At 37.3% G+C, this 25480-nt stretch overlaps 1 protein-coding gene across 1 annotated transcript in view; it reads right to left on the bottom strand.

Annotated features, from left to right (window-relative positions):
- The window catches only part of xpo4 (exportin 4), a 98732-nt gene that overhangs the window by 46300 nt on the left and 26952 nt on the right, over positions 1-25480 (bottom strand). The window contains 5 exon segments of the mRNA XM_052026656.1: positions 2122-2234; positions 7433-7586; positions 11103-11219; positions 18051-18189; positions 20186-20327. Of these exon segments, the coding sequence (XP_051882616.1) occupies positions 2122-2234; positions 7433-7586; positions 11103-11219; positions 18051-18189; positions 20186-20327 (665 nt within the window).

Here is a 25480-nt window from a genome sequence, read left to right as displayed (position 1 = left end):
ATAACTTTAGGAGGCAGGCAGCATTCCCACAAGGAGCCTACCTCACATTTTGAAGCTGAGATTCAGCAGTGGCTCTGGGAGTAAGTGAACCAAGTTAGATTTTTTTTAATACTTAATATTTACTGAGAATTGAGAGAAGTTATAGAACTATGTGAAAACTTTAAAAATTAGACGTTCCTACAAAATCAGTTGTTTTTATTTGCCATTTCTCACTACAATTGATACCTGAAAACATCACAAGTATTTTTAAATTGTGTTTATTCTCAAATCTTTCTATTCATACTCTCTCTTTGATTAATGTTGTTCATCTCACTACAAACAAAATGTCAATTTTGACCAGAATTTGGTAATTATGCAGAGTCAACTAAGATAATCACAGTAAAATGTACAACTGTCACTCGATCAAGTATCAGGTAAATAACAGCATGCGATCAGATATCACAATCAAATTTTCAGGAATATGTCAAACGCGAGCTTGAAAACCCAAGATGTCAATGCCAACAATGTCATTTTCCTATACTTTTTTCAGCTGTATAAACAACTTTGTATATTCACATGTGTATAACTTTCCTTTATAATTCCAAAAAATGGTTGAATAATCCAAAATTGTATTATTCAATGGCATAAGACTCTATTTTTTGCAAATAGTATTGTGGAAGGTTGGCAGCAAGGAGGTGGAATTTACTTGATCTTTTTCCAAAATGAATTTAGCAGTTTTTCCAGGGCTGGCTGGTGTTTGATACAAATCACAGGTTACCAATCACTAGGGAATTCTGAAACATTGCTAAGCCTTTAACTAACAATGAATTAACTAACATTGAAGAGTACAATGAACTTTCCGTGACTGTGCTTTCAATATCCATTTCAGCATTTATGATACAATTCAATTACAAAAGCAGCACTTTATAAAGATTACAGGAGCACAAGATTAAAAAGAACATGTCAGTAGCTCCAATGCACATGGTGAGCCAAATCACACTTGTACAATTAAATTTAAGCTACCGGGTGGTCAAGTGAAATGCTACTTGTACATTCTGCTCGAGTTCATGCAGGCAGGTGCAAAAGGTCTGTCACCCCTTTAGAACTTTGCTTTGTGCAATGTCTTGCATGTAGGAATTCCAGCAGTTAGCATTAAAACTCATGTGACTTTGTTTCATATTTATCATACACTAGTGTAAGATGTAACAGACATCGCAGAAATTATAAGCATTCAATATTTATAAATAATAAAACTTTCAATAGGTTACAGAATTATACTTTTTGTTCCTTGTGAGTATCTGCTTTAATACCAAATTAAAATCCACATCCCTGACAGGATTTTGGCACATATAGTGACTTTTTAAAAAAATATTAAACTATTTATTAAAGATAAAGATAGGATAAAATTCAGAAATGAAGCATGGATGAATGGCCCCTAAAATAGTACTTTAATTAACCCTGTTTCTGATAGGGGAACTTTAAAAAAAATATTAAAGTCTAAATGCTATCTAAGTGATATTAACAGTAAAATGTAACATCCTACAGGAATAGGATGACCCAGAACTAGAAATTTAAACAGGAGTTCTAGAAATAATTTTCTTTTAAGCGTTAATGAATATACAATTGCAAAGTGTAACAGAAGTGATTCTAGAGATTTGCAGCTAATGGTGTAGCACAACGGAAACAGTGGAAAATCAAACAAAAGAAGAAAGCTATTCACTCTTAATCAAAATATAGACAGCAATGTAGAAGTTTGTGATATTAGTATTTTTTCTACTTACATGATGCTGTAACGTGGCTTCAACATTATTGTGGTGAATTGGATTTACATTTTAATGTTAATTTTGTTCTTAGTAAAAGATTGCAACAGATTTCTAAATAAGTTGTGGTGCAAAATTATTTTTTCTATTAACAGTATAATATACAACTTATTTGTGGATTAATCCCATTAGATACAATAGTAAAGAAAATCTCCGATTTTATTTCTTACAAAGATATTTAAACAATTTACTAAAAAAACCTTCAGAGATCTACTCCACCTTTACACATTTAATAACATTGAAATATAATGCAGAACATATATGGTACAGCTTTTCTGGTCTTCAACCCAATAACGACATATATTTTTGGAATACTACTTACTGTAAAGAATAGATCCATAACTCTGCTGTCCAGAAGGGTGTCTCGCCAGGATTCTGTTGGCTTTAACATCACATTTTGGGAGGATTCAAACATAGCTATATAATGCCTGCCCAGTTATCTGAAGTCAAGGTCAATAGACGAACATTACCAGGGGGAAAATACTTCTTAGCTACAACTAAAATGAGTTCAGAGGGAGACTGTAATGGAAATAAACCTTAAGCCATGTTAAATACATGGAATAACTGCAGCATGAGGCTAAGGAATAAAAGCATTTAACTGTTCAGAAACAAGACCCATGAAGGGTCGCAAGATTAAAGTTTGATTATAATCATGTGGCATTCCATTGTGATATGATCACATAACTAACCACAGTATCTTAAATGACAAGAGAGGGCAAAAACAGCTTTAATTAACAGGTGTCATGATTTATGAGAGATAGTTAAAACAGATTTTTCCATAATTATCCCAATACCTTTTATTATATTCACTGAGGTTATGCATTTACATATATATGACAAACTGCAGTCATTAGTCTATGGCACTCTTTTGATGCTGTAATGCACATACAACAGATGCTAGCCCGGGCTCAGTTGAAGTACTTTGCCCAAGTCAAAGGCCATGGGTTCAAAGCCCACTTCAGAGGCAAGCACAAAATCAAAGCTAACATTTTGGTGCAGTACGAAGGGTGTGCTGCCCTACTGGAGATGCTAACATTCACATTAGATGTTAAATCAAGGCCCTTGCTTCGGTGGACAGAAGAGATCCCAAGACATTATTTGAATTAGCTCTTAGAGTGGTCACTTATCTCAGAAATCATTACTTAAATTATCTTGTCAATTATCTCATTGTTAATAATGGGACACACTGCCACGCAGAAATTGCCTGCCAGTTATTCCTACATTAGAACAATGACTACAATTCAAAAATATTTCCCTGGCTGTCAAACACTTTGGGATGTCCCGAGGCATGAAAGACACTATATAAATACAAGCTTATGCTATGTTTTTATAACACTTGTAGACGGAACACATGCAACTATTCTGTAGTAATTTCAAAGCAGGTAAAAACCCAGCATTTACGAACACTTCTTGGATTAATCTTGAAGTAGATATCATTGTTTTCCATTTTAAACACTGAAACTTACAGAAACATCAAACACACAAATGCACCAAAATACATTGATGGAACTGCAGTGATAAGCCAGTAAAATTGGACATACATTTTGCACGAAAAACTAGACAACATTGATGCACTGCAGATAATGACAGGAACTAACAACAGGATTTCCACTGTCTAATTATTATTTATAGCCAATTTAAAAATAAAAAAGTTTCAAAAAATTCAGACTGCAAATGATTGGTGTAATTTTACAACACAAATTTGGTTTCACTATAAGTAGTTACAAAATATGATCATATAATGGTACTGCTTCACAATGTATAACAAGATTTATCAGGTTTCTTTAGTGAGTACTAAAATTAATTTTTACATGGTTCAAAAGGATCTGGCAATTTTCTGCAATCAAACTGATGGGGAATCTAAAACTATAATAAAAATCTTACATACCTATTAGCAATATCCTTGGCAGTTTCTGCTTGCTGCTGGACGTCTAGTAAACTACCTCTGACTGAAGTTATATGATAATTACTTTATATGTTTAAAGAAAACTGTGAAGCGCAGATAATAAAAAAAGCACAGCTGAAGAGCATCCCACTTGAAAGGAACACCTATATATAGCTTTTGCCTGCTGCACTCATGCATTGTTTGGCGCTTCTGACTTGGAAGGCATTCCACAGATTTTACAGTGCTCTGGCCAAATCTATGTTCTCATTTAGCCAAAAACACAGGTAGTTAAAGTGGCGAGGGCTTTGCACCCTAAAAAAACAGCTGCATTCCAATAGTTGGTGTAAACTGTTATTTTATAATTAAAAATTGAAATTTCAACTCTATTTTACAAATAACCTTATTTAAGGTTTTACAATATTTTAATGAATTTGTGAAACACTCAGTTCCTTCAAAATGTCAGAAAAACTCAAAGAATTACTTTCAAAGTTCTCACTGAAAGATTTAAGATGCAAGTTCAATTCATTCAAAAAGAAATTCTTAACTTTAATAAAAAATATTCAACAAAATAATTAGAAAGCTCACTTCAGATGCTTTGGTTTCAATATTTCTGTAAAATTTCCTCACGGTCACCTCAAAGAATAGCTCGCATGCAAAAATCATGGTTAAATTGTTAAAAATATGAAGGGATGAACAGACATTTCATTGCAGACATCTAGATGACTGGAACTGAAGGCAAAACTGTGAGAGCTTAAAGTGTTCACTTACTTCAAATGATTAGAACTAGGCTAGACAACTTGTGATCTCTTCAAAGCAGTTAGGTTTATTGGCACTATTTTAACCAGCCACAATATTTAGCTGTCACATCCTGTTATTTTTAGTAAGACAATTCATACTAATGTACTGTTGACAATTTTGGCACTATTGGATTACTATACTGTTCAGTTCACATCAACTCTCAAAAGAACTAGCAACAGCTAGTTACTCAGTTCAATGAAGTTCTAAGTAGCAATACAAATAGTTAATATTCCTAGCCACAATAAAATCATAGGATAGCAAGAATAAGTGGATTACCTTATTTATGCAGTCCCTTTAACATAGCAAAACATCTAAGTGCTGAAATAAAATCAAAACTTCTGGAAATCCCAAGATTATTCTGGACCTGTAGAGAAACAGTGTTAATGCCTTAGATTGGCACTGGTAAAAGGTCATCAAAAGAAACATTAATTCTGTTTCTCTTTTTGCAAATGCAGCCCAACTTCCTGAGTAATTCTGGCATTTTCTGTATTCATTTCATATTTTCAATATCTGCAGCATTTCCACAAGGAGGGACGTAAAAACAGATGAGAATTCCTACAATCCAGACATTATGTAACTGGGAGCTAATGTAAATCATGTTACGGATTAGGTTACTATTGGTGAATATCCCTTTAAGACATAGCACAGTAGTGTGTGTGTGTGTGGCGGGATGACGACAACAACAGGAGATAAGGATGTGATGACGTTTTGAGAGAGAGAGAGAGAGAGAGAGAGAGAGAGAGAGAGAGAGAGAGAGAGAGAGAGAGAGAGAGAGAGAGAGAGAGAGAGAGAGAGAGAGAGAGAGAGAGAGACCGAGACCGAGACCGAGACCGAGACCGAGACCGAGACCGACCGGTCTCTGTATTGATGGATGAAAAACAGTAACTGTGTCTGTCACTACAATCCACGTATGGATTTTTGGAATAATCCAGTGGAGTCTACTTTGTCGTTAACCTGTAGAAGGAAACAGGTATTTGTGTGGATGGCCACGGTTCCAGTGCTTTTCAGGGTGGCAGATACTTTGGAACAAAGCAGTGGAGTAGTCACTGCTGAGTAGACACTGAGGTGTCGTATGGGTTCTATCGTGGAACATTTGGATTTCGTAATGTCTCTATTTTCTCTCTACGCTTTGTCTTCCGTAAACGGTTGTTTTGCAGAAGCCTTTGCTCACGTTTCACCTTATGGCTTGCTGAACTGAACTTTGAGAACTATTCCTGGACTTGGAGTTTGGAGTTTGGGAATTTGCCACACACTTCGAGTTTAGTTTTTGAGGTTAATGTTTAAGATCTAACATTTTTACTTCTAACATTTTCAATTTTATTTTTCTTATTATCATAAGTAGTTATTAATAAAATAGTTTTTAAACACTTATACATGACTCAGTGTGTTTCTTTTGTTGCTGGTACGTGACAATCAGCATAGGGATAATGAGTGAACCAGACTTGGTGCGAATCAGGACACTGACAACACAGTTTTTGATCATGTCAAGTTTTCAGGAGATACAATGGAGGATACCAATCAAAAGTGTTTTGTAATAGTCATTGATGTTTCAGCAAATAAGCAGATCCAGGGATAGGAGGTGGCAATGTTATATAATGGAAAAAGGCAATATTAAAGATGGCATAGATGGATGGCCCAAAACTCTTGGGTCAAATATATCATGAAAGTGGCAAGCACTCTGATTCGGTTTCAACAAGGTGAAGGATAGAGTTGATGGAAAGAAATGGAGTTTTTGATGGGGACCAAAAGCTTTATTCTTCCCAACATTTAGCTGGAGGAAATTTCTGTTTATTCGTGACTGGAATTAACAACTTAGAAATAGAGGTTCAAGAGAGTTGACAATCAGGTAAAACTGGCTATTGCCAACACATATGTAGAAACTGACATGGCTTCCTCAGATGTTGCTGCTGTAGGGCAACAAGTTGATGAGAAAGAGGAGCTACTCAAGGATAGAATCTTGGCAGACATTAGATGATGAAACCATAGAAGTTGGTCCAATGAAATTTGCTTGTTGAATTCATGGCCACTTCTCTTTCAGGAATGCCTAACCTGATGGAGTTCTACTCTGCTCTCTGACAGGATTTACGTATTGGTATTGGTTTATTATTGTCACTTGTACCGAGGTACAGTGGAAAGCTGGTCTTACAAACCGATTGTACAGGTCACCACCTCTCCCCCAGATCTGATAAAGGGTCTTCAACCTGAAATCTTAACTCAGTTTATCTTCCCACAGATGCAGCCTGACCTACTGAGTATTTCCAGCGTTTTCTGTTTTTATTTTAAACTAACTTGGAGCAATCATGATAAAGTCACCTGCAAAATCCTCACATTTGTTGATGTTAAGCATGGAGGAGAAAAAAGGATTTTAAGATGGCTGTTTACAGTAGGGAAAAGAAGCCAGAGATGTCTTTACATTCTATTCTACATTTTGTCTGTGTATCCAAGGAAAAAGTAACATACAACATTTCGTTAATAAGGAATTTTTTTCCTTTCCCAAACATTTAACTATTTCTACTAACCATGATATTTAGTTATGTAATACAAATCAAATAAAATGGTTAATAGAAAAATGACAACCTGTGGAATTCTTCTTTTCTTCACCAATTTTCTTCTCTAAGATATTACCTCTTTATTCAGGTAGGGCTCTATAGGAACCATACCCTGATATCAAGTTTGTTTGTTAATCTGAATGAAGCAGTCCTTTAACAGCAAAATGCAATTCAGCTTTCAACCAATCCACACAACAAATTCTAGTCAAACGTATTAATCAGTAACCTAGAATTGAAAATTCAATCCATCTCCAGCTAGGGCAGCAGAATGGGTTGTACTTCATTTCAACCAAAATGGCTTTATAAAACCATTTTCCAAAACAACTATTAACGTCCACTAATCACAAATCTAACACACTACCATACAAGCACACAAAATAAAAATGAAGCTTAAAGGATATAATTTGGAGGAAGAAAGTTCCAGCTCAAGACTTGATTAGCTAGTGCAAGGTAACGCTGGAACACAGAAGACATTTGAGCATTGAGGTTTTCTCGTCGGCTGAATTCCTGAAGCACCTCAACCGTCAAAACAAATATCTGCCGAAGGTCATCTTCCTGTATTTTCAGTAACAAGAACAAAAATACACACATGCATGATCCAGTTACATTCAACACTGATTTTGATTCCTGTTTTATTGTTGTTTTTAAAGCTTGGCTTAAGACCTTTCTAGCATGATATTTCTGTTCAGCTGACCATGTATTACAGTATACTACAGTGTATTGTCAGAAAACACGCATCAATGAAATGTCTTTAACAGTATCTAACGCGTCACAGGAAAAGAGTACTTTTAAAATTTGAAACATTATTGGCTGCATGAAAAAGTAGCACATTGTATTATGATTGCTTTGAATTTCTTGGTTTTTATTTTTGCTATAGTTGAGATGTATTGTTTTCCCTTTTATTTGGTGATTAGCAAAGTAGAGTAATTTTAGTTATTTAAAAACTTGAGTCAATAAATTGAATCAACTTTCAGTCTCTTTCAGTCCCAGTAAGTGTAACTGAATTGAAGTCTCAGCATGAGGACATTTCATATTAAGACTCATTTAATTTATTGCTACGCCTGGCACCTTTTTCCTCACAAAAACAGTTTTAGTAAAATATTTAAAATATACCAAATTTAAATATGTATATCTAGATATAAATGTAAACTGCTGAATTACATGTCCTCACTCATGGTTAAGACAATTCAAGAAATCTACTGTACTGAACTACAGCCTACATTTTTAATGAGTCTGCAGACAGTGATGTTCTCTATGGTCATTGTTGGCATAAATCAGAGAGAATTTGAACTGATTAAGTTAATTCAGACACTATGAACATTGTCCTTTTTGCCGTGAAATTGGAGTGCCTCAGCTAAGCACCCTGTTGTTGCCCGCTACATGACCAAGATTGAATGGAAAGAAAGACTCAAAAAAAAAAGGCTTAAAGCCTTTCACATATGTTGAATGCTTGGGAGTCCTCAGGCCCACAATCACTAAAAACCTTCTTCACATTATTTTGTTTAAGCACTGCTTTACTTCTTATTACAATTCTGGCATAAACCTAGTGAAATGGGTTGCTTCACTTTCTAGGGTTTTGATAATTCAGAGTGCTAACAAAACAAAAAGTACATTTTTATTCAGAACTAATCAAGTCATTGCACCGAGGGATTTTGCTCAGTAACATGTTCTGTGAATGGTCTCCAGTATTCAACCAAGTACCAAACAGCCTCAGGAAAAGAAAGCAATAGATTATAACCAGTAAGATCACTTTCAGTGCTAAACCCATTTCCTGCCAGATTACGAAGTAGATTTCCTTTAATTATTGTGGATGTTTAAATGAACCACTCTCGTTAATGACAAAACCCACTACCTTCCTTAAAAAGCAGGGTTATGTGCAGCCTTTATCACCATGTCTAACAAATGGCAGGATCTTGTGCATTTACTAATCTAAAATCAGGGCAGCAGATTTCAAATCATGGAACAGTTTGCAAAAATCAATGCACAGATGTATCACACCAACTCATGACATTTAGAATTGGTTGAGAATTTTTCCAAGCAATGTTATGAGAGAAACAGTTGAATAACAGTTGAGCATTAGTGAGTCTCTCTCATTTTTGTTCTCAGTCACGTAATAGAAACAGGAATCTTACAGCCAGATTGCCATTTATCTCAAGGCTTTCATCAAGAGTCATGGCTTCTTTTTTATTATTCACCATGGATACAATGCACCACAAATCATTTGCAAAACTCTAGTAAATATTTGCTGTAAAGCTTGCTGCAGGGACTCTTGTGCAACTACTCACCAAGTGCTCCAAGTATATGATCCAACAGAGTCCCCGATTGTACCACCAATAAAACATTAAATGAGGGACATCCCTTCTCTTCCCACCCCCACGTTTCCTTATGTTTTGTCTTCACTATTCCTTTATCTGCACCTTTTCTGTAATTTACAGTATTTTTATGTCCACTGCCGCAAAACAACAATTTCACTCATACAAGTCATATAATAAATCTGATTCTGATCAATCCTGCTCCAGAAAACTGGATTTTTATTTTAAGTTTCAAGTAATGATGGAATACTTGCCCTGAAATCTAATGGGCAGTTTTCACATTAACCACGGAAATGTCAATCCTGTAGTATTTACAGATTTTAGGTTTTCTCTTAATTGTTTGCCAGGTAAAATCTTCATTATCTTTTATGCATTTGGATACATTATGCATTTTATCTTCTTAAAATAAGATCTCTTTATTAGTCACATGTACAACGAAACACACAGTGAAATGCATCTTTTGCCTAGAGTGGTCTTGGGGCAGCCCGCAAGTGTTGCCACGCTTCCGGCACCAACATAGCATGCCCACAACCCGTACGTCTTTGGAATGAGAGGGGAAACTGGAGCACCTGGAGGAAACCCACACAGCAAACTCCTTACAGACAGTGGCAGGAATTGAACCCGGGTCGCTGGCGCTGTAATAGCGTCATGCTAACCACTACACTACCGTGCCTGCCCACATTTCTTCTTGCTCCATATCGGCTTGCTTCTATTATTCCAGTATTATCCAAAGGCCAATGAGTCACATAGATGGAACTGGGCAGTGGTGAATATGATGCTCGTTTGGAAAGCCACATGCAGAATTCTGGTAACAAATGTAAATTCTGTGTAATTGGCCATTTATTGCTGACATGGGGAAAAAAAAAGATTTTTTTTCCCCCCAAGTATTGCTTCAGGAATTTTTTTTGGGGCTTTATCAAAAAATTCAAGCCCTTATGATGATCTGCTTTCTTCATACATTTCCATCTTATTTCTTCTTTCCTATTTTAATTAGACAATCTGCAGCGAAATAAGATCACAATATAAATCTTCTAAGGGATTTGGTCAGTTGCAATAGGAGGGAGAGTTATCCACCAAATGAATGCCTGAGATGTACAGATCAGGAAATTGGTTTGTGCTGAATTATTTGATGTTAGCCAAGCAAAGGCAGGGTTACTACAATTGATAATGGTGTAACCAAACTTGAGGGGGAAAGATTAGGTGGGTTCCCATTCCACTTCCTAACTATCCTATTGGAAGTGTGTATGGATGCTGAATGAGTTTGGGCTCCACTATGAAGCAGCCCATAGTTAAATAGTTTTCTAACATTAAATACAATGTTCGCAATTTCAAACAGCTTGGAATAGGATAAGCCAGACCACCAACTTCTTCTGATTTTCTAATTGTTAATTTAAAACATTTACTTCCTCAGGTTTAGCTTGACTTTCATCTCAGACTATAACCATTATTAGTTAAAGCAACAGGAACAGTGAAAAAACAATGCTCCTGCACAAGTCCAAGGTGCTTTTGTATCCTTGCCTGTTGACCGTTTTATAGCATGCAAGAGATGACAAAAACATTAAAATCAATTTAAATATATTAACTGAGTGTCTTCCAAGACATTCAGAGACAAAGCCTTATAAAAGATTCATATCTAAATTTGTAAATAATGGCCCAATTCAAAAATGATCAAAAACGTACAGTGGTTTAGGGATCATTATCTCATTAATGATATATTATCTTTCAATATTTCTTCATAATAGTAAAAAAAATCTTTTACCTGAAAAATTCTTTTGCAGCTCCCATGGAATTCCATACTGAGGCCAATATTGCTGGTTTTAGTGGAACTTGAGAATTCACTCAATAATGCTGTTAGGATTGAGCAGGCCAATGTCTGCTGCAAGATACATTAAAATATTTTTTTTTAAAAACTTGAGTTGCAGTACAGTACAGCTTTAAAATAACTTTATAATAACTTTATTTTACCAAGTCCACTTCACTTATCACAATCTTGGACATCCCAAAGGCTTTAATGCAGGGTGAAAAGGCTGCCATTGAAGTAAAGGACAGCCAATAGAATTGGGGTTATGGGTATGGGTAGTGTAGTGTCCAAGTACTGATTGGAATCAATAATACTCATAAAAGAGAAAATAAAGGTAAAGTGCAGGGGAAGGAGTAATAACACTCTGCCACAGCTTGAAGAAATTACAAAACTGGCCGAGTTTCAATTTCCTTGGTCCTTCAGGCAGGGGCAAGTGATGGAGAACTGTGTCAGAGTGCCACCTATCTTCAAGATAAAGTAGAACAATGCCTTTTTAAAAAAACAAAACTCCAATTATGTAAATTGTCTGATGTAAAAACATGCTAAAAGTTATATTCAAAGCAAGTTTATGCCCCATGTAAAACTTTTGGACACATACACCATTTCAAAATTAACACAAAATTGCTTTGTGGTTGGGAATGAGATTTTAGTCCTTGATCTTAGGTAAAATAAAACTTGTGATTTAAGCTATCATTCAAAGATTAAATCTATCCGGTTTTGTTCTACAAATAGGATTAGGTTCCCAAGATACAAAACTGTAGGAAATGTGTATAAACAAACTGTACAGACTTGGCATGATTAACAATGAAGATAATTCTTTAATGTTAGATTTGAGATTTTATAAAATGAAGTTATTGGCTCTAGCTGGACGTGACAGTAATTATCAGGGTTTTATCCTATAATCAGAAACTTTGGAAAATGTAGAATAAAATGTGCACATATCAAGTAGTGACAGAAGTAACAAGATATATAGCTACATATTTTGGAGAAATTAAAGTTAGAGAAGAGTCTAATCCTAAAAAAAGGGACTTGCACAGACTTTTATTTTTGGGGGTGGGGGTGGGGGTGAGAAGGGCAAGATCTGGAGTCACATATAGGCCAGATTTTATAAGTACAATAGGGATTCCATCTCTGAAGGTCATGTATTTTCAAGGTGTGACTTGCTAATAGAAGCTTTTAATAAATAAGAGTGGAACTAAGGAAGTTGTTGTGTTGAATAACATGAGGGAGGTGTTCAATGAGAATGGTGTGGTCCACTGTGTCAAAAGCTACATCACTAATCTGCATTACCACCTTCATATAGTAAATGCCCAAAATAAAATTAAAATAAAATATTATCAAAGGCAATATTGAAAGATCATTTGAGAAAGTTTCTCAAAGGCAGCAAAAAGGTGTGATTTAAGATTTATTTTTGAGTGTCAGGCCAAGATAACAGGAGAGGTTGCACATGTGATCAAAAGCAATAGAGCCAAAGACATTTGTTGGCACATGGGTCTAGAAAAGGAAGAGACAGGCATAAAGCTGGCAAAAAGCAACAGATGAAAGGATCAGCTCATATTTTTGAAAAAGTGTTAGTGTCAGTGTTTGCACCTATAAATATCAATCCTAAAAATATAAAGTGATTTGTAGTTAAATAACTAAAATTCAATATTTTTTTCAAATTCCACAGGCAGAAACCAAAAATTTAAAGTGTTCCTCTCCAATAATTAAGAAGATAAATACAGCTGAGTACAAGGACTCTGAGGAAAGTGTCATAGTTTTGTTAGTTTTAGAGCTGTGTAGGAAATGTGTATAAACAAACTGTACAGACTTGGTATGGTTAACAGTTCGAGAAATCATGCATTAGTCATGCAACAACTCATGGGAGAGAAGTGGTGCAGTCTTGGAATACCAATTTTGAATCAATCTCAGTGCTTCTTCTCCCCCTGTAGATTTACTCCCAAGAACATTGTTACAACTTCAAAGTAACTGACAAGATGCCCAGACCATATGGTGCCAAGGTGGGGTCCACAGAAGTGTTAATGTTCAAAGTTATGCCTGTGAAGCCAATGTCTACAGGGAAAATGCTGTGAGTCTTCCTACCTAGTTAATCACTGTACACTGAAAGTATGTTACCAGTGTGTTTCTATTTATGCAATTGCAAACAACAGCTGAAGTAATGCTGTTGGTCAGCTGCAACATTTCAGTTCAGAAATGCCACTCAACAGTAATACCTTGACCTTGGTAGCTGAATTAATTCAGGACCTCAGTCACAAGAAAATAAGAACACCAGCAGAGTTTTGCAGTATGGAATATTAGCAAACTCTAGTAATGCACAAAAGAGCCCATTACAAAGTCTCAACCAGAACTTGTCTTTTGATTGTATCTTGAAGTGGTACAACATGCTGTGGTATTGTATAGCAGTATTATCAAACAAAATATTACATCAAGCCACAGAGGAGATATTAGGTCAGATCACCATAACACATCAAAACAGGTAGGTTTTAAGGCACTCCTTAAGGAGAAAAGAGAAGCAGAGTGACTTTGATAAGGGATTTCAGAACTAAGGGGCTTGGCAGCAAGAGCAATTAAAATTTAGGACAGTGGTGGGGAATGATTAAGAGGACATAATTATCGGAACAGTTATTTTGCAGGTTGTAGGGCTAATAAAGATTACAAAGATGGTTGGGAGCAAGGCCAATGGGAAGAGAATTTTAATCTAGCAAATCCTTAACTTGAAACCAATATATGTTGGCAAGCAAAGGGATGATGGACGAAAGGAATTAAGATATCAGCAGAAGAGTTTTAGACAACCTCATGATTAAGAAAGTTAAAATGTTGGAGGCTAGTCAGGATTGTGCAGGATTATTTAAGTCTAGAGGACTCCTCCCACCCCCACACATTCTCTCTTCTTCCCCCCCCCCCAATCAGACAGACGATACAAAAGCCATGTACCACCATGCTCAAGAAAAGCTTCTATCCCACTGTTACAAGACCATTGAACAGATCTCTTGTACAATAAAGATGAACTCTTGACCTTACGATCTACCTCGTCACGGCTCTTGCACCTTATTGTCTACCTGACTACACTTTCTCTGTAACTGCAATACTATATTCTGCATTCTGTTATTGCTTTTCCCTTGTATTACCTTGATGTACTTATGTTTTGAAATGATCTGTATGGATAGTGTGCAAAACAAAGTATTTCACTGTATCTCAGTACATGTGACAATAATAAACCAATTACCAAAAAAAAACAGATAATGGTTTTCAGCAGCAGATAAGCCAAGTCATATACATTACAATGGTGGAAAGAGGCTGCCTCAACAATGGTGCTAGTACTGTATCACTAATATGACACCAGGGTTGCAAAGTCTAGAGCAGTCTCAAGACTTGCCAGGAGGCTGGATGGAGTTGTTGACTACAGGAAAGGAACTTGTGATGACAAAGACATTTAGTTCAATGAAATTTCTGCTTTACCAAGTATTCAGCAAGCTCACATAAGCAAAACAATCCACAAACAATTGGTTTTGTTAAAATTACAGCTGATACATACACATTAATAATTAGCCCAAAATTCTTTTACTTTCAATTTAAAAGGTACATTTCCTAATAAGCCAAAATATAATCATTGAAAGATAAACATAAACGAAAAGTACTAATTTTGCAATGGCTGATATCCTCCATTATGGTCATAGAGAATCTAAGGTGAGATGATGTGAAAAGACAGCAAGTACCAGTGGCAACGTCCTGAAAGCACAACAGCATAATTAAAATCCCTCTGATTAGACACATTTATTTTTGCCACATGCATTCATAGAAAATTTTGCTCCTGGTATTAAAATGTATTCTTTTATAATGAATGGCCAATCACAAAGTTAATTTCCAAATGTAATTAACAAGTATTGGTTGATATGAATTATAGAGTGTAGCAGATTTCTTTTGATAGGACATTCATTCCAGCATAGAGTTCACATGGGAAAAGTGCCAAATGGATATGGTGCTTTTCAGTTATCATTCATATATCCTCAAAAGTGTACTTTACAATTTACAGCTGTAAATTTCCATTTGGTGCAGCTGTTTTACAGCAAATTCCTAAGTGGAAAGGACACAGAAATATTTACTCTGATCTTGTATCAGAATTAAACCACTCCCTCCACCCACCCCCATCTCCATGAAGCAGATTTGATCTCTGCATTAGTAAGGTTAAAAGATTGACATTATACTGGATACAATAGTGAGCAATGGCTTTTATATCAAATAAAGTACTGATATATTGCCCTATTCCAAAAAGTGTTACAATGCAAGATTATGACTAATAAAACAGTTCTTATTGGATATTTTAAGCAATGTGATAAGGAAAGGCGATTCTTCCCTGATTAAAGGCAGATATCCAAAGGAAGACATTTTGATAGCAATTTCAAACTTCTTTTCATTTGTGATCCCTAAAAAATGTTCAAGGAGGAGTGAAGCAGATCTTTGGAAACCTATTGTTAATAAAGTGACAGACGATTACTAACATTCAAAATTCCTACAAGGTGGGATGATACAAAATGAGAAATAGGAGAGGCAAAAGATGGAATTCTGGGCACAATGAAGGTGACATGTAAACACTAGGAGACACTGGTATTGTAGATAGTGCCTTGGCCACATTGGAAAGGATAATAAAACAAAAGCATGAAGATAATATCTTCATGCTTTTGTTTTATTATGGAACAGAAATGTTAGTTGAAGACCATGGAAATGGAAACATCTACAATATTTTCCTTTAATATAACCAAGTTGAGTTTCTATAGGATAATGCTGGTCATTTTAAGTAACGTGATCTTAGAATGTATGGCAGGAGAAAAAAAAAGACTGAAGGGATCTAAAAAGGATAAAATGATACAAAATAAGTAGTGATTACAAATTCAAGGAGGAAAGAAAAGTAAAAAGGACAAAGAGGGGAAAAGTGAACATTTTTACTAAGTAGGCAGTTTCTGAAGTTTTCAACCATGGCAAGGAAACAATGCCAATGGAGGGGAAGAAACAGGCTAGATTTTTGTAGCACCCCTCTTATTCAGAAATGCCTCAAAGGCATTTTACAGGAGGGTAGAAACCAAAGAGAAAAACTTTATGACGGAGTGAGAGCAAGGAATTGAAATTGGAATAATATTAAAGGAGCACAGGGAGGCACAGGGATGCATGTACCTAACAATCTTATTTGCATTGAATCACTACAATTTGTTGTGCTACTTCTCCAAATGTTATGTTAGGTGGTAAATCCCATTGTAATCCATCAGCAATTTAGGATTAATAATACATATCACGATGGCATAAGACTTGAGAAAATCATTGCTGTTTTGCCTTTATGGGTGCAAAAGGCAGTGCAACAGAGAAATGCTATCAATGTCACTAACAGACCATAATCATTAAAGATAGGCGACAACACCTCCTCCACAATTATCCTCAACACCGGTGCCCCTTACTATATTCCATATACATTCATAACTGTGTGGCCAGATTCTGCCTTAACTCTATTCACAAGTTGCACATGACACCACTGTAGTGGGTGGATCTCAAACGACAAGGAGCACAGAATGGAGATAGAGAGCTTAGTGGCATAGTGTCAAGACACCAATCTCTCCCTCAATGTCAGTAAAACGAAGGAGCTGGTCATTGACTTCAGCTAACAAGCGGAGCACACACTCCTGTCTGTATCAATGAGGCAGAGGTGGAGATGGTTGAAAGTTTCAATTTCCTCAGTGTAAATATCACCAGCAATTTATCCTGGTCCAGCCACATTGATGCTACAGCCGAGAAAGAACACCAATGCCACTACTTCCTCAGAAGGCTGAGGAAATTCAGCATGTCCCCAATGACTCTTACCAATTTACACAGATGTACCACAGAAAGCATTTTATCCGTATGCACAACAGCTTGGTATGGCAATTACGCTGCCCAAGACAGCAAGAAATTGCAGAGTTGTGACACGGTCCAGTACATCACGCGAACCAGCCTCCCCTCCATTGACTCTGCCTACAACTCCCGCTGTGTAGGGAAAGTAGCCAACATAATCAGGGACACCTCCCATCCCAGTCATTCTCTCTTCTCTGGTGAATTCTTGATCTCCCAATATACTTGGTCATGGCCCCTGCACTTTATTTGTTTACCTGCACTGTACTTACTCTGTATTACACTGCACTATGCTACATTATTCTCGGTATTGCTTACACTATATTCTGCATTCTCTTTTACCACCTCTATGTACAGCATGATCTGCCATCTTATGATGGCACGCAAACAAAAATGTTTCCATTGCATCTCGGTACACCTGACAATAATGCCAATAATAATACAGCCATCTTTCAGGTTTACACACTCCAGCCACGAAGAGGTGAATGTATGAGCCCATTAATAGAGGTACCAATGGAGCAAACTCTGCTGTACTGGATGGTGTTCAACTTTGAGTCTAATGCAATCATCTAAACTGATGCCAATGAAAAGTGGGTTGAATAAAAGATACAAGATGGATGGTTAAGAAATAAAATTGATCAAGATGAATAGCTGACAATATCAACCGGGAGAGACAACAAATACAAGGACAAGGATCAGAATGGTTGCAAGATGGCAAATGGTAGTTCCTAAGTAAAAAAAAAGAGTAAAATAAAATGCAGTGCAGAGCACACCAGCTATCATATGTCTTTCTTTCTGAAAGCATTGGGACATTGTTTCCATATTCATTTTAACTAAAAAGATTAAAGACAAATGCGAAAAATATTTGACATCCTACCTCTCCATTAAAAGGGAGATGAAAAGGAAAAAAAATCAGAGGCAAAGATAAAATTATCCAAGATTTGACAGAAATGCATTGACGTCAAGCACCACTAGCAAAGGTAGTTATGATTACTAAAATGTAAAAATCAAAAGGAAGCATTGAGCACTTACCACTACTGGGTTGCCACTGCTTATTAAGTGACTGACTTCATGGAAGATGCTGTTGCAGACAATGGTTTTGTCTAATGAGCCTCGCTTGACAATTACTGCTACTGCTAATAGTATCTGTTCTCGAACGTATTTCTGAAGGCTATAAGAAAAAACAAACACATTAACTGCTTTTGAAAGAAAATTATGATGATATACTATTCACATATTGATCAAAGTTCATTGGACTAAGGAACCGTGAGATACAAGAAATTTGCACGCATAGTTCTTTAGTCCATTTGTTCACAACTTTCCAGAATTCTTCCTCTATCATCTTCCCATTATACACCCAGGTATTTCTTAAATGAGTGCAGGGTTCCAGTCCAATTGACTCTTCCGGATAACATGCCTCAACTGGCAATTGGCAAAATTGAATTTGGAAACAAAATCCCAATGTGTTCAGGAAGGTCTAGTAGAGACTCTCCTGACACAAGTTCAATTAACAAACTGGAACAGCAGCATTTGGGCTACATAACACCTTTAAACAACATAAATATTCCATAGGATCAAACATAGAAGAAAATTTTAAGGAAGGTTACTAAAAGCTTAGTCAATAAGTTGATTTATGGAGTACTATTAAAAAAAGGAAGGTGCAAGGGCAAGATTTAAGGAAAGGATTCCAAAGTGTCTTGGCAGCTAAAGGCAACAGCTAATACTGCAGAAGTTAGGACAAAGAGGACAGAGATAACTAGGAACATTAAAGGACTGAAGGAGATTACAGAGTCAAAAAGTGGCGTGACTATAGAGAGATCTTAAGATTTTTTGGAACTGCAATACTTAAGCAATTGTATATGCAGATCAGTAAGCAGAGGCTGATGAGAGATGGGGATTTGGCAAGTTGGGAAATGGGCAGGAGGGCCATGCACAATAATTTAAATGCAATCTTTTTGGATATATACCTATTATACACATTGGAGAAGCCATTGCTGGTGATTTTCTGACTACATTTAAATTAGAACCACACAACTGCGGTTTCATCAAACTACATAAAGATGAAGTACAAGAGAAGGAGTGGTTAATGCTTGATAATTCCTACTGTTACTGCAGTCTTGGTTAGACTACAATGTGTGATGAATCTACTTGAGGTTTCTGTGAGCAAATAGAAATGGATTTTGAGATTATCTACATGAAATTCACTTCATTAGGAGATACTTTAATTGTTTTCTAGTGGAATACAATTGACTACTGCCATTGTTTACTGTGATTTGTTGAACATACTGTCATGGAGTTCTGCAGCCACAGGAGAACAAGACAAATTTTAAGGACATCATTTTGTTTCAGTACTGAATTGCAGGCCTGAAGGATTTCAGATATATTGCAGCAATAAAAAGTTCTTCCTAGAAAACTGCAATTGATTTCACCTGATCACTCCTTGCCGTTTCTTCCATCTTCTGTTAATCTTGTAGTTAGAATAGGATGACAACTAATTAATCACTAACATAATTTGACTTCATTTTTCCCTTTTCAAGCTTACACAAATAGCGACTACCATGCATATGAAGCTAGAGATTCATATAAAATTTATAAACTACAGTTAATAGTAAAACTCCCATAATCAGGCATCCAATCGTTCAGAAATCCTGATGGCCTGGCATCTGTCACGGTCATTAATCTAGAATGTGAGCTGAGGGTCCAAAGTGAGGCTGGGGCAGGAGTGTGAGCTGTGGACAGGTGTGTGGCTAGAATTGGAATTAAGGTCCAAACCATCAAGACTCGGGAACATTGGTAAAATTGCAGCTGTAACCAGGGTCTAGAATGCTTGTATTTTTCCTAGAGAGTCTGGTAAATTATACTACTGTGTGACATGTTTTTAAATAAAAGTGAAATAAAGAAGTGTGTTTAGGTAATAACAGGAATAACATTCAATAGTCCAGACAAGCTGCTAGTTCGCCACTACCAAAGTTCCAAGGGTGCCAGATTATTGGACTTTTACAATAGCACTTCAACAGAATTTCTGAAGCTAAATTATTTTCAGTTTCAGAAAAACCATTTTGGGGAAGTTTCAGTCCAATCTCCTGAATACTTTAGTGATAAAATCTCATTATTACAAGACCCAAATTATTTAGTACTTACTTAGGCCTTTGCTATTTAGTACTTACTTAGGCCTTTGCAAGACATAAGTTAATAGGAATGTCCGTAGTGACTCAATGCTGTTTTTTTCCAAGAGTACCCATTCTCGTACAACTGCTTCCATTATGGTTGTGGCAGCTTGAAATAGAACGTAGTCAACTTTACTTGTTTCTGTGAAAAAAAATCAAAAGGAACTTTCAATCAGCCTTTCCCTGGAACCAATCACATAGGAGTAAAACACAGGCTTAAGGAATGAAAAATGTTTCCCCATCTGCAAAATGTCATCTGCATCCATGCCAAAAGCAGAAACCACTGATTAGGAGACACATTAACGTATGAACATTCAAATTAGGAGCAGAAACAGGCCACTCAGCCCCTCAAGCCTATTCTGCCATTTGATCAGATCATGACTCATCTACCCATGGAGATCTTTCACTCACTTGAATATTTCCTTAAAAATATTCAAAGACTGCATTTGAAGAAGTGTTACAAGAATCATGACCCTCAGAAGAATTTCATGTTGTCTCTGTCCAAAAACAAGTGATGCCTTATTTTTCAAACAAGGACCCTTAGTAGATCTAGATTCACCGGCAAGAGGAAACATCCTTTCTATATCCACCTCTTGAATATATCTCAAGATCTTATGTTTCAATCAAATCATCTCTTGCACCTTCAAGATCCATCTCTCCCTCAAACCTCTGAACTCAAGCAGATGCAAACCCAGTATGTCAAACATTTCCTCATAAAACAACCCACCCATTCCAGATATTAGACTAAAAACCTTCTCTGAGCTGTTTCCAAATCATTTATGTCCTTAAATAAGGAGACCAATAATGTATACAAATGTGGTCTCACCACTGCACTATATAAAAGCATAACCTGCCTACTTTGGTATTCAATTCCCCAAGCAATAAACAGTAATATTCTGTTAACTTTCCTAATCACTTTCCATAACTGTGTATCTTTTATGGACCACGCACAAACAAGTCATTCCACATGTCAGAGCTCAGCAATTTATCACCATTTAGATAATATGATTCATTTTTTTGATTTTCCTGCCAATATGGATAACGTCACATCTTTCCGCCAACATTGCACACAATCTGCTTACAATCAGTTATATTTCTTGCAGGCTTTATTTAACTTTTCTTTCTTTATTATTCTTTTAGACCACAAGACCATAAGAAATAGAAGCAGAATTAGGCCATTCAACCCAACAGGTCTGCTCTGCCATTCAATCATGGCTGATTTTTTTTCTTTTCTCAACCCCATTCTCCCACCTTCTCCCCGCAACCCATAACCCTTTTACCAACCAAGAACCTATCAATCTCTGCCTTAAAAATATCCGATGATTTGGCCTCCACAGCTGGCTGTGGCAACAAGTTCTACAGATTCACCACCCTCTGGTTGAAGAAATTCATCCTCATCTCAGTTCTAAAGGGACGACTCTTTATTCTGAGGCTGTGCCTTCAGATCCTAGACTCTCCCACTACTGGAAACATCCTCTCTACGTCCTTTCTATCCAGGCCTTTCAACATTTGGTAGGTTTCAATGAGATACCCCCCTTATCCCTCTGAACTCCACTGAGTACAGGCCCAGAGCCATCAAACACTCCTCATATACTAAACCTTTCATTTCCCGGGATCATTCTTGTGAACCTCCTCTGGACCCTCTCCAGGGCCAGTGCATCTTTCCTTAGATACAGGGCTCACAATATTCCAAATGCAGTCTCATAAAGCTTCAGCAGTACATCCTTGCTTTTATATTCTAGTCCTCTCAAAATGAATGCTAACATTGCATTTGCCTTCCTTACTACTGATTCAACCTGCAAGTTAAACTTAAGGGACTTCTGAGTTAGGACTCCCAAGTCCCTTTGCACCCACAATTTCTGAATTCTCTCTCCATTTAAAAAATAATCCACACCTTTATTCTTCCTACCAAAGTGCATAACCCCTCCCTTCTTAAACAGGGATATCACACTCGTGATTTTCCAGTCCTCTGATATCCTCACTGACTCTAGTGATTTTTGAAAGATCATAATCACTTCAGCTATCCCTTTCAGAACTCTGGGGAATAGTTCCCCTAGTCTAGGCCTTCAGGCCTTTCAGCTTCTCCAGCACCTTCTCCTTTGTAATGGCCACTACACTACTCTGCCCTCTGACTCTCTTGAATTTCCGGCATGTTACTGGTGTCTTCCACTGTGAAGACTGATGCAAATTACCTATTCAGTTCCTCCAGTATTTCTCTGGTCCCCATTACTACTTTTCTAGCATCATTTTCCAGTGGTCCAACGTCCACTTTTGCCTCTCTTATCCTTCATATATCTAAAAAAACAAGTTGCAATCTTCTTTTATATCATTGGCTAGTTTATGCTCCATTTCATCTTCTCCAGCTTCACCAAACATCCCCCATAGCTTTTTTTAGTTATCCTCTGTTGGTTTTTAAAAGGCTTCCCAATCCTTTGGCTCACCACTAATCTTCAGCATATTTTATTCCCTCTCTTTAGCTTTTATGCTGTCCTTGACTTCTTTTGTCAGCCATGGTTGCCTCCTCCTCCCCATAGCATGCTTCTTCTTCCCTGGGATGAAATTCTGCTGTATCTCCCAAATTACTCCCAGAAACGCCTACCTTTGCTGATTTCCTTGCTAGGGTACGCTTCCAATCAACTCTTGCCAGTTCCTCCCTCATGCCTCTGTAGTTACCTTTACTCAACTACAATATTGTTACATCCGATTTCAGCTTCTCTCTCTCAAATTGCAGGGTGAATTCTATCATATTATGATCACTGCCTCCTAAGGGTTCCTTCATCTCGAGCTTCCTAATCAAGTCTGCCTCATTATACAGCACCAAATCCAGAATTGCCTGTTCCCTAGTGGGTGCTACCAGAAGCTGCTCAAAAAAGCCATCACGTAGACATTCCATGAATTTTTAGGGTCCACTACCAACTTGATGTCCCCAGTCTACCTGCATATTGAAGTCCTCCATGATCACTGTAACATTGCCTTTCTTACATGCCTTTTCTATATCCTGGTGTATTTTGTACCCCACATCCTGGCTACTACTGGAGGCCTGTACACAACTCCCATCGGAGTCTTATTACCTTTGCAGTTCCACAACTCCACCCATAAGATTCTACATCTTCTGATTGTATATCACTTCTTGCTATCGATTAAATTTCATTTTTTACCAGCAGGGCCTTTTAGTTATGAAATGTATTGGGTACATACCTGTCATTTTTTTGTTCATTCTTAGCACATGGACATCACCTGCAATGCCAGCATTTATTGTTCAACCCCATTTTCCCCTGAACTGAAGGCCCAGTAAAGATTCAATGGGCTTAGAGGATCCTTGAGTCCTTGTTGTCCACGGGAATGCTACCAGAGGATTGGAGGGTGGCAAATGTTGTCCCCTTATTCAAAAAACAATGTAGGGATAGTCCAGGGAATTATAGACCAATGAGCCTTATGTCTGTGGTGGGCAAGCTGTTGGAAAGGATTCTTAGAGATAAGATCTATGGGCACATAGAGAATCATGGTCTGATCAGGGACAGCCAGCATAGCTTTGTGAAGGGCAGATCATGTCTCACAAGCCTGATAGGGTTCTTTGAGGAGGTGACCAGAAAGATTGATGAGGGTAGCGTAGTAGATGTGGTTTACATGGATTTTAGTAAGGCATTTGTCAAGGTTCCACATGGTAGGCTTCTTCAGAAGGTCAGAGGGCATGGGATCCAGGGAAGCTTGGCTGTGTGGATTCAGAATTGGCTTGCCTGTAGAAAGCAGAGGGATGTGGTGGAGGGAGTGCATTCAGATTGGAGGGCTGTGACTTGCGGTGTTCCACAAGGATCGGTTCTGGGACCTCTACTTTTCGTGATTTTTATTAATGACCTGGATGAGGGGGTAGAAGGGTGGGTTGGCAAGTTTGCAGATGACACAAAGGTTTGTGGTGTTGTGGATAGTGTGGAGGACTGTCGAAGATTGCAGAGGGACAGTGATAGGATGCAGAGCTGGGCTGAGAAGTGGCAGATAGAGTTCAATCTGGAGAAGTGTGAGGTGGTACACTTTAGAAGGACAAAGTCCAAGGCAGAGTACAAAGTTAATGGCAGGATTCTGGGTAGTGTGGAGGAGCAGAGGGATCTGGGGGTTCATATCCACAGATCCCTGAAAGTTGCCTCACAGGTGGATAGGGTAGTTAAGAAAGCTTATGGGATGTTAGCATTCATAAATCGTGGGATCGAGTTTAAGAGCTGCGAGGTAATGATGCAGCTCTACAAAACTCTGGTTAGACCACACTTGGAGTACTGTGTCCAGTTCTGGTCGCCTCATTATAGGAAGGATGTGGAAGCGTTGGAAAGGGTGCAGAGGAGATTTACCAGGATGCTGCCTGGTTTAGAAAGTATGCATTATGAGGAGAGACTAAGGGAGCTAGGGCTTTACTCATTGGAGAGGAGGAGGAGGATGAGAGGAGACATGATAGAGGTATACAAAATATCAAGAAGAATAGATAGAGTAGACAGCCAGTGCCTCTTTCCCAGGGCACCAATACTCAATACAAGAGGGCATGGCTTTAAAGTAATGGGTGGGAAGTTCAAGGGAGATATCAGAGGGAGGTTTTTTTTTTTACCCAGAGAGTGGTTGGGGCATGGAATGCGCTGCCTGGGGCGATGGTGGAGGCAGGTACATTGGTCAAATTCAAGAGATTACTACATAAGCATATGGATGAATTTAAAATAGAGGGATATGTGGGAGGAAGGGGGTTAGATAGTCTTAGGTGAGGTTTAAAGGTCGGCACAACATTGTGGGCCGAAGGGCCTGTATTGTGCTGTACTGTTCTATGATTCTATGAAATTAGGCAAGGATGGCAGATTTGCTTCACTGAAGTTCATTAATAAATCAGATATTTTTGTTTAAAAACAATAACATGTCCATTTCAGGGTAACTATTAACGTGATGAGCTATTCAAAAAATATATAAATTTATTTAATTACTTATATTCAAATTTTCCAGCTGCTCACAACTCTGGATCTTGCTACCAGTTTGGTGACTTAATTGCTACACTACTATATCTTCAAACAGGAGGTTCCCTCCCAGCTACAGAAATGTAGAGATCATTCTTCCAAACTACAAAGGCAAGTCAAAGACACCATTAAATGTACACACAGGATATCAATTTACTGAATGGAATTAGTGTATACTCAGCCAAGTTATTAATAACCTTCATCAGGAAGTACTAATGGAAAGCAAGAAGTGGAGGTTGGGGCATAGGAAAGAAAATGACTTGTATTCTAAACTGCAAAGAGTATACAAAAGCTTGTTATGTTATGCTGG

This window comes from Pristis pectinata, chromosome 11 (genome assembly GCF_009764475.1).
Source record: "Pristis pectinata isolate sPriPec2 chromosome 11, sPriPec2.1.pri, whole genome shotgun sequence".
Classification (NCBI taxonomy): domain Eukaryota; kingdom Metazoa; phylum Chordata; class Chondrichthyes; order Rhinopristiformes; family Pristidae; genus Pristis; species Pristis pectinata.
Note: the sequence above shows the minus strand (reverse complement) of the source record. Positions and strands in the feature narration are given on the sequence as shown.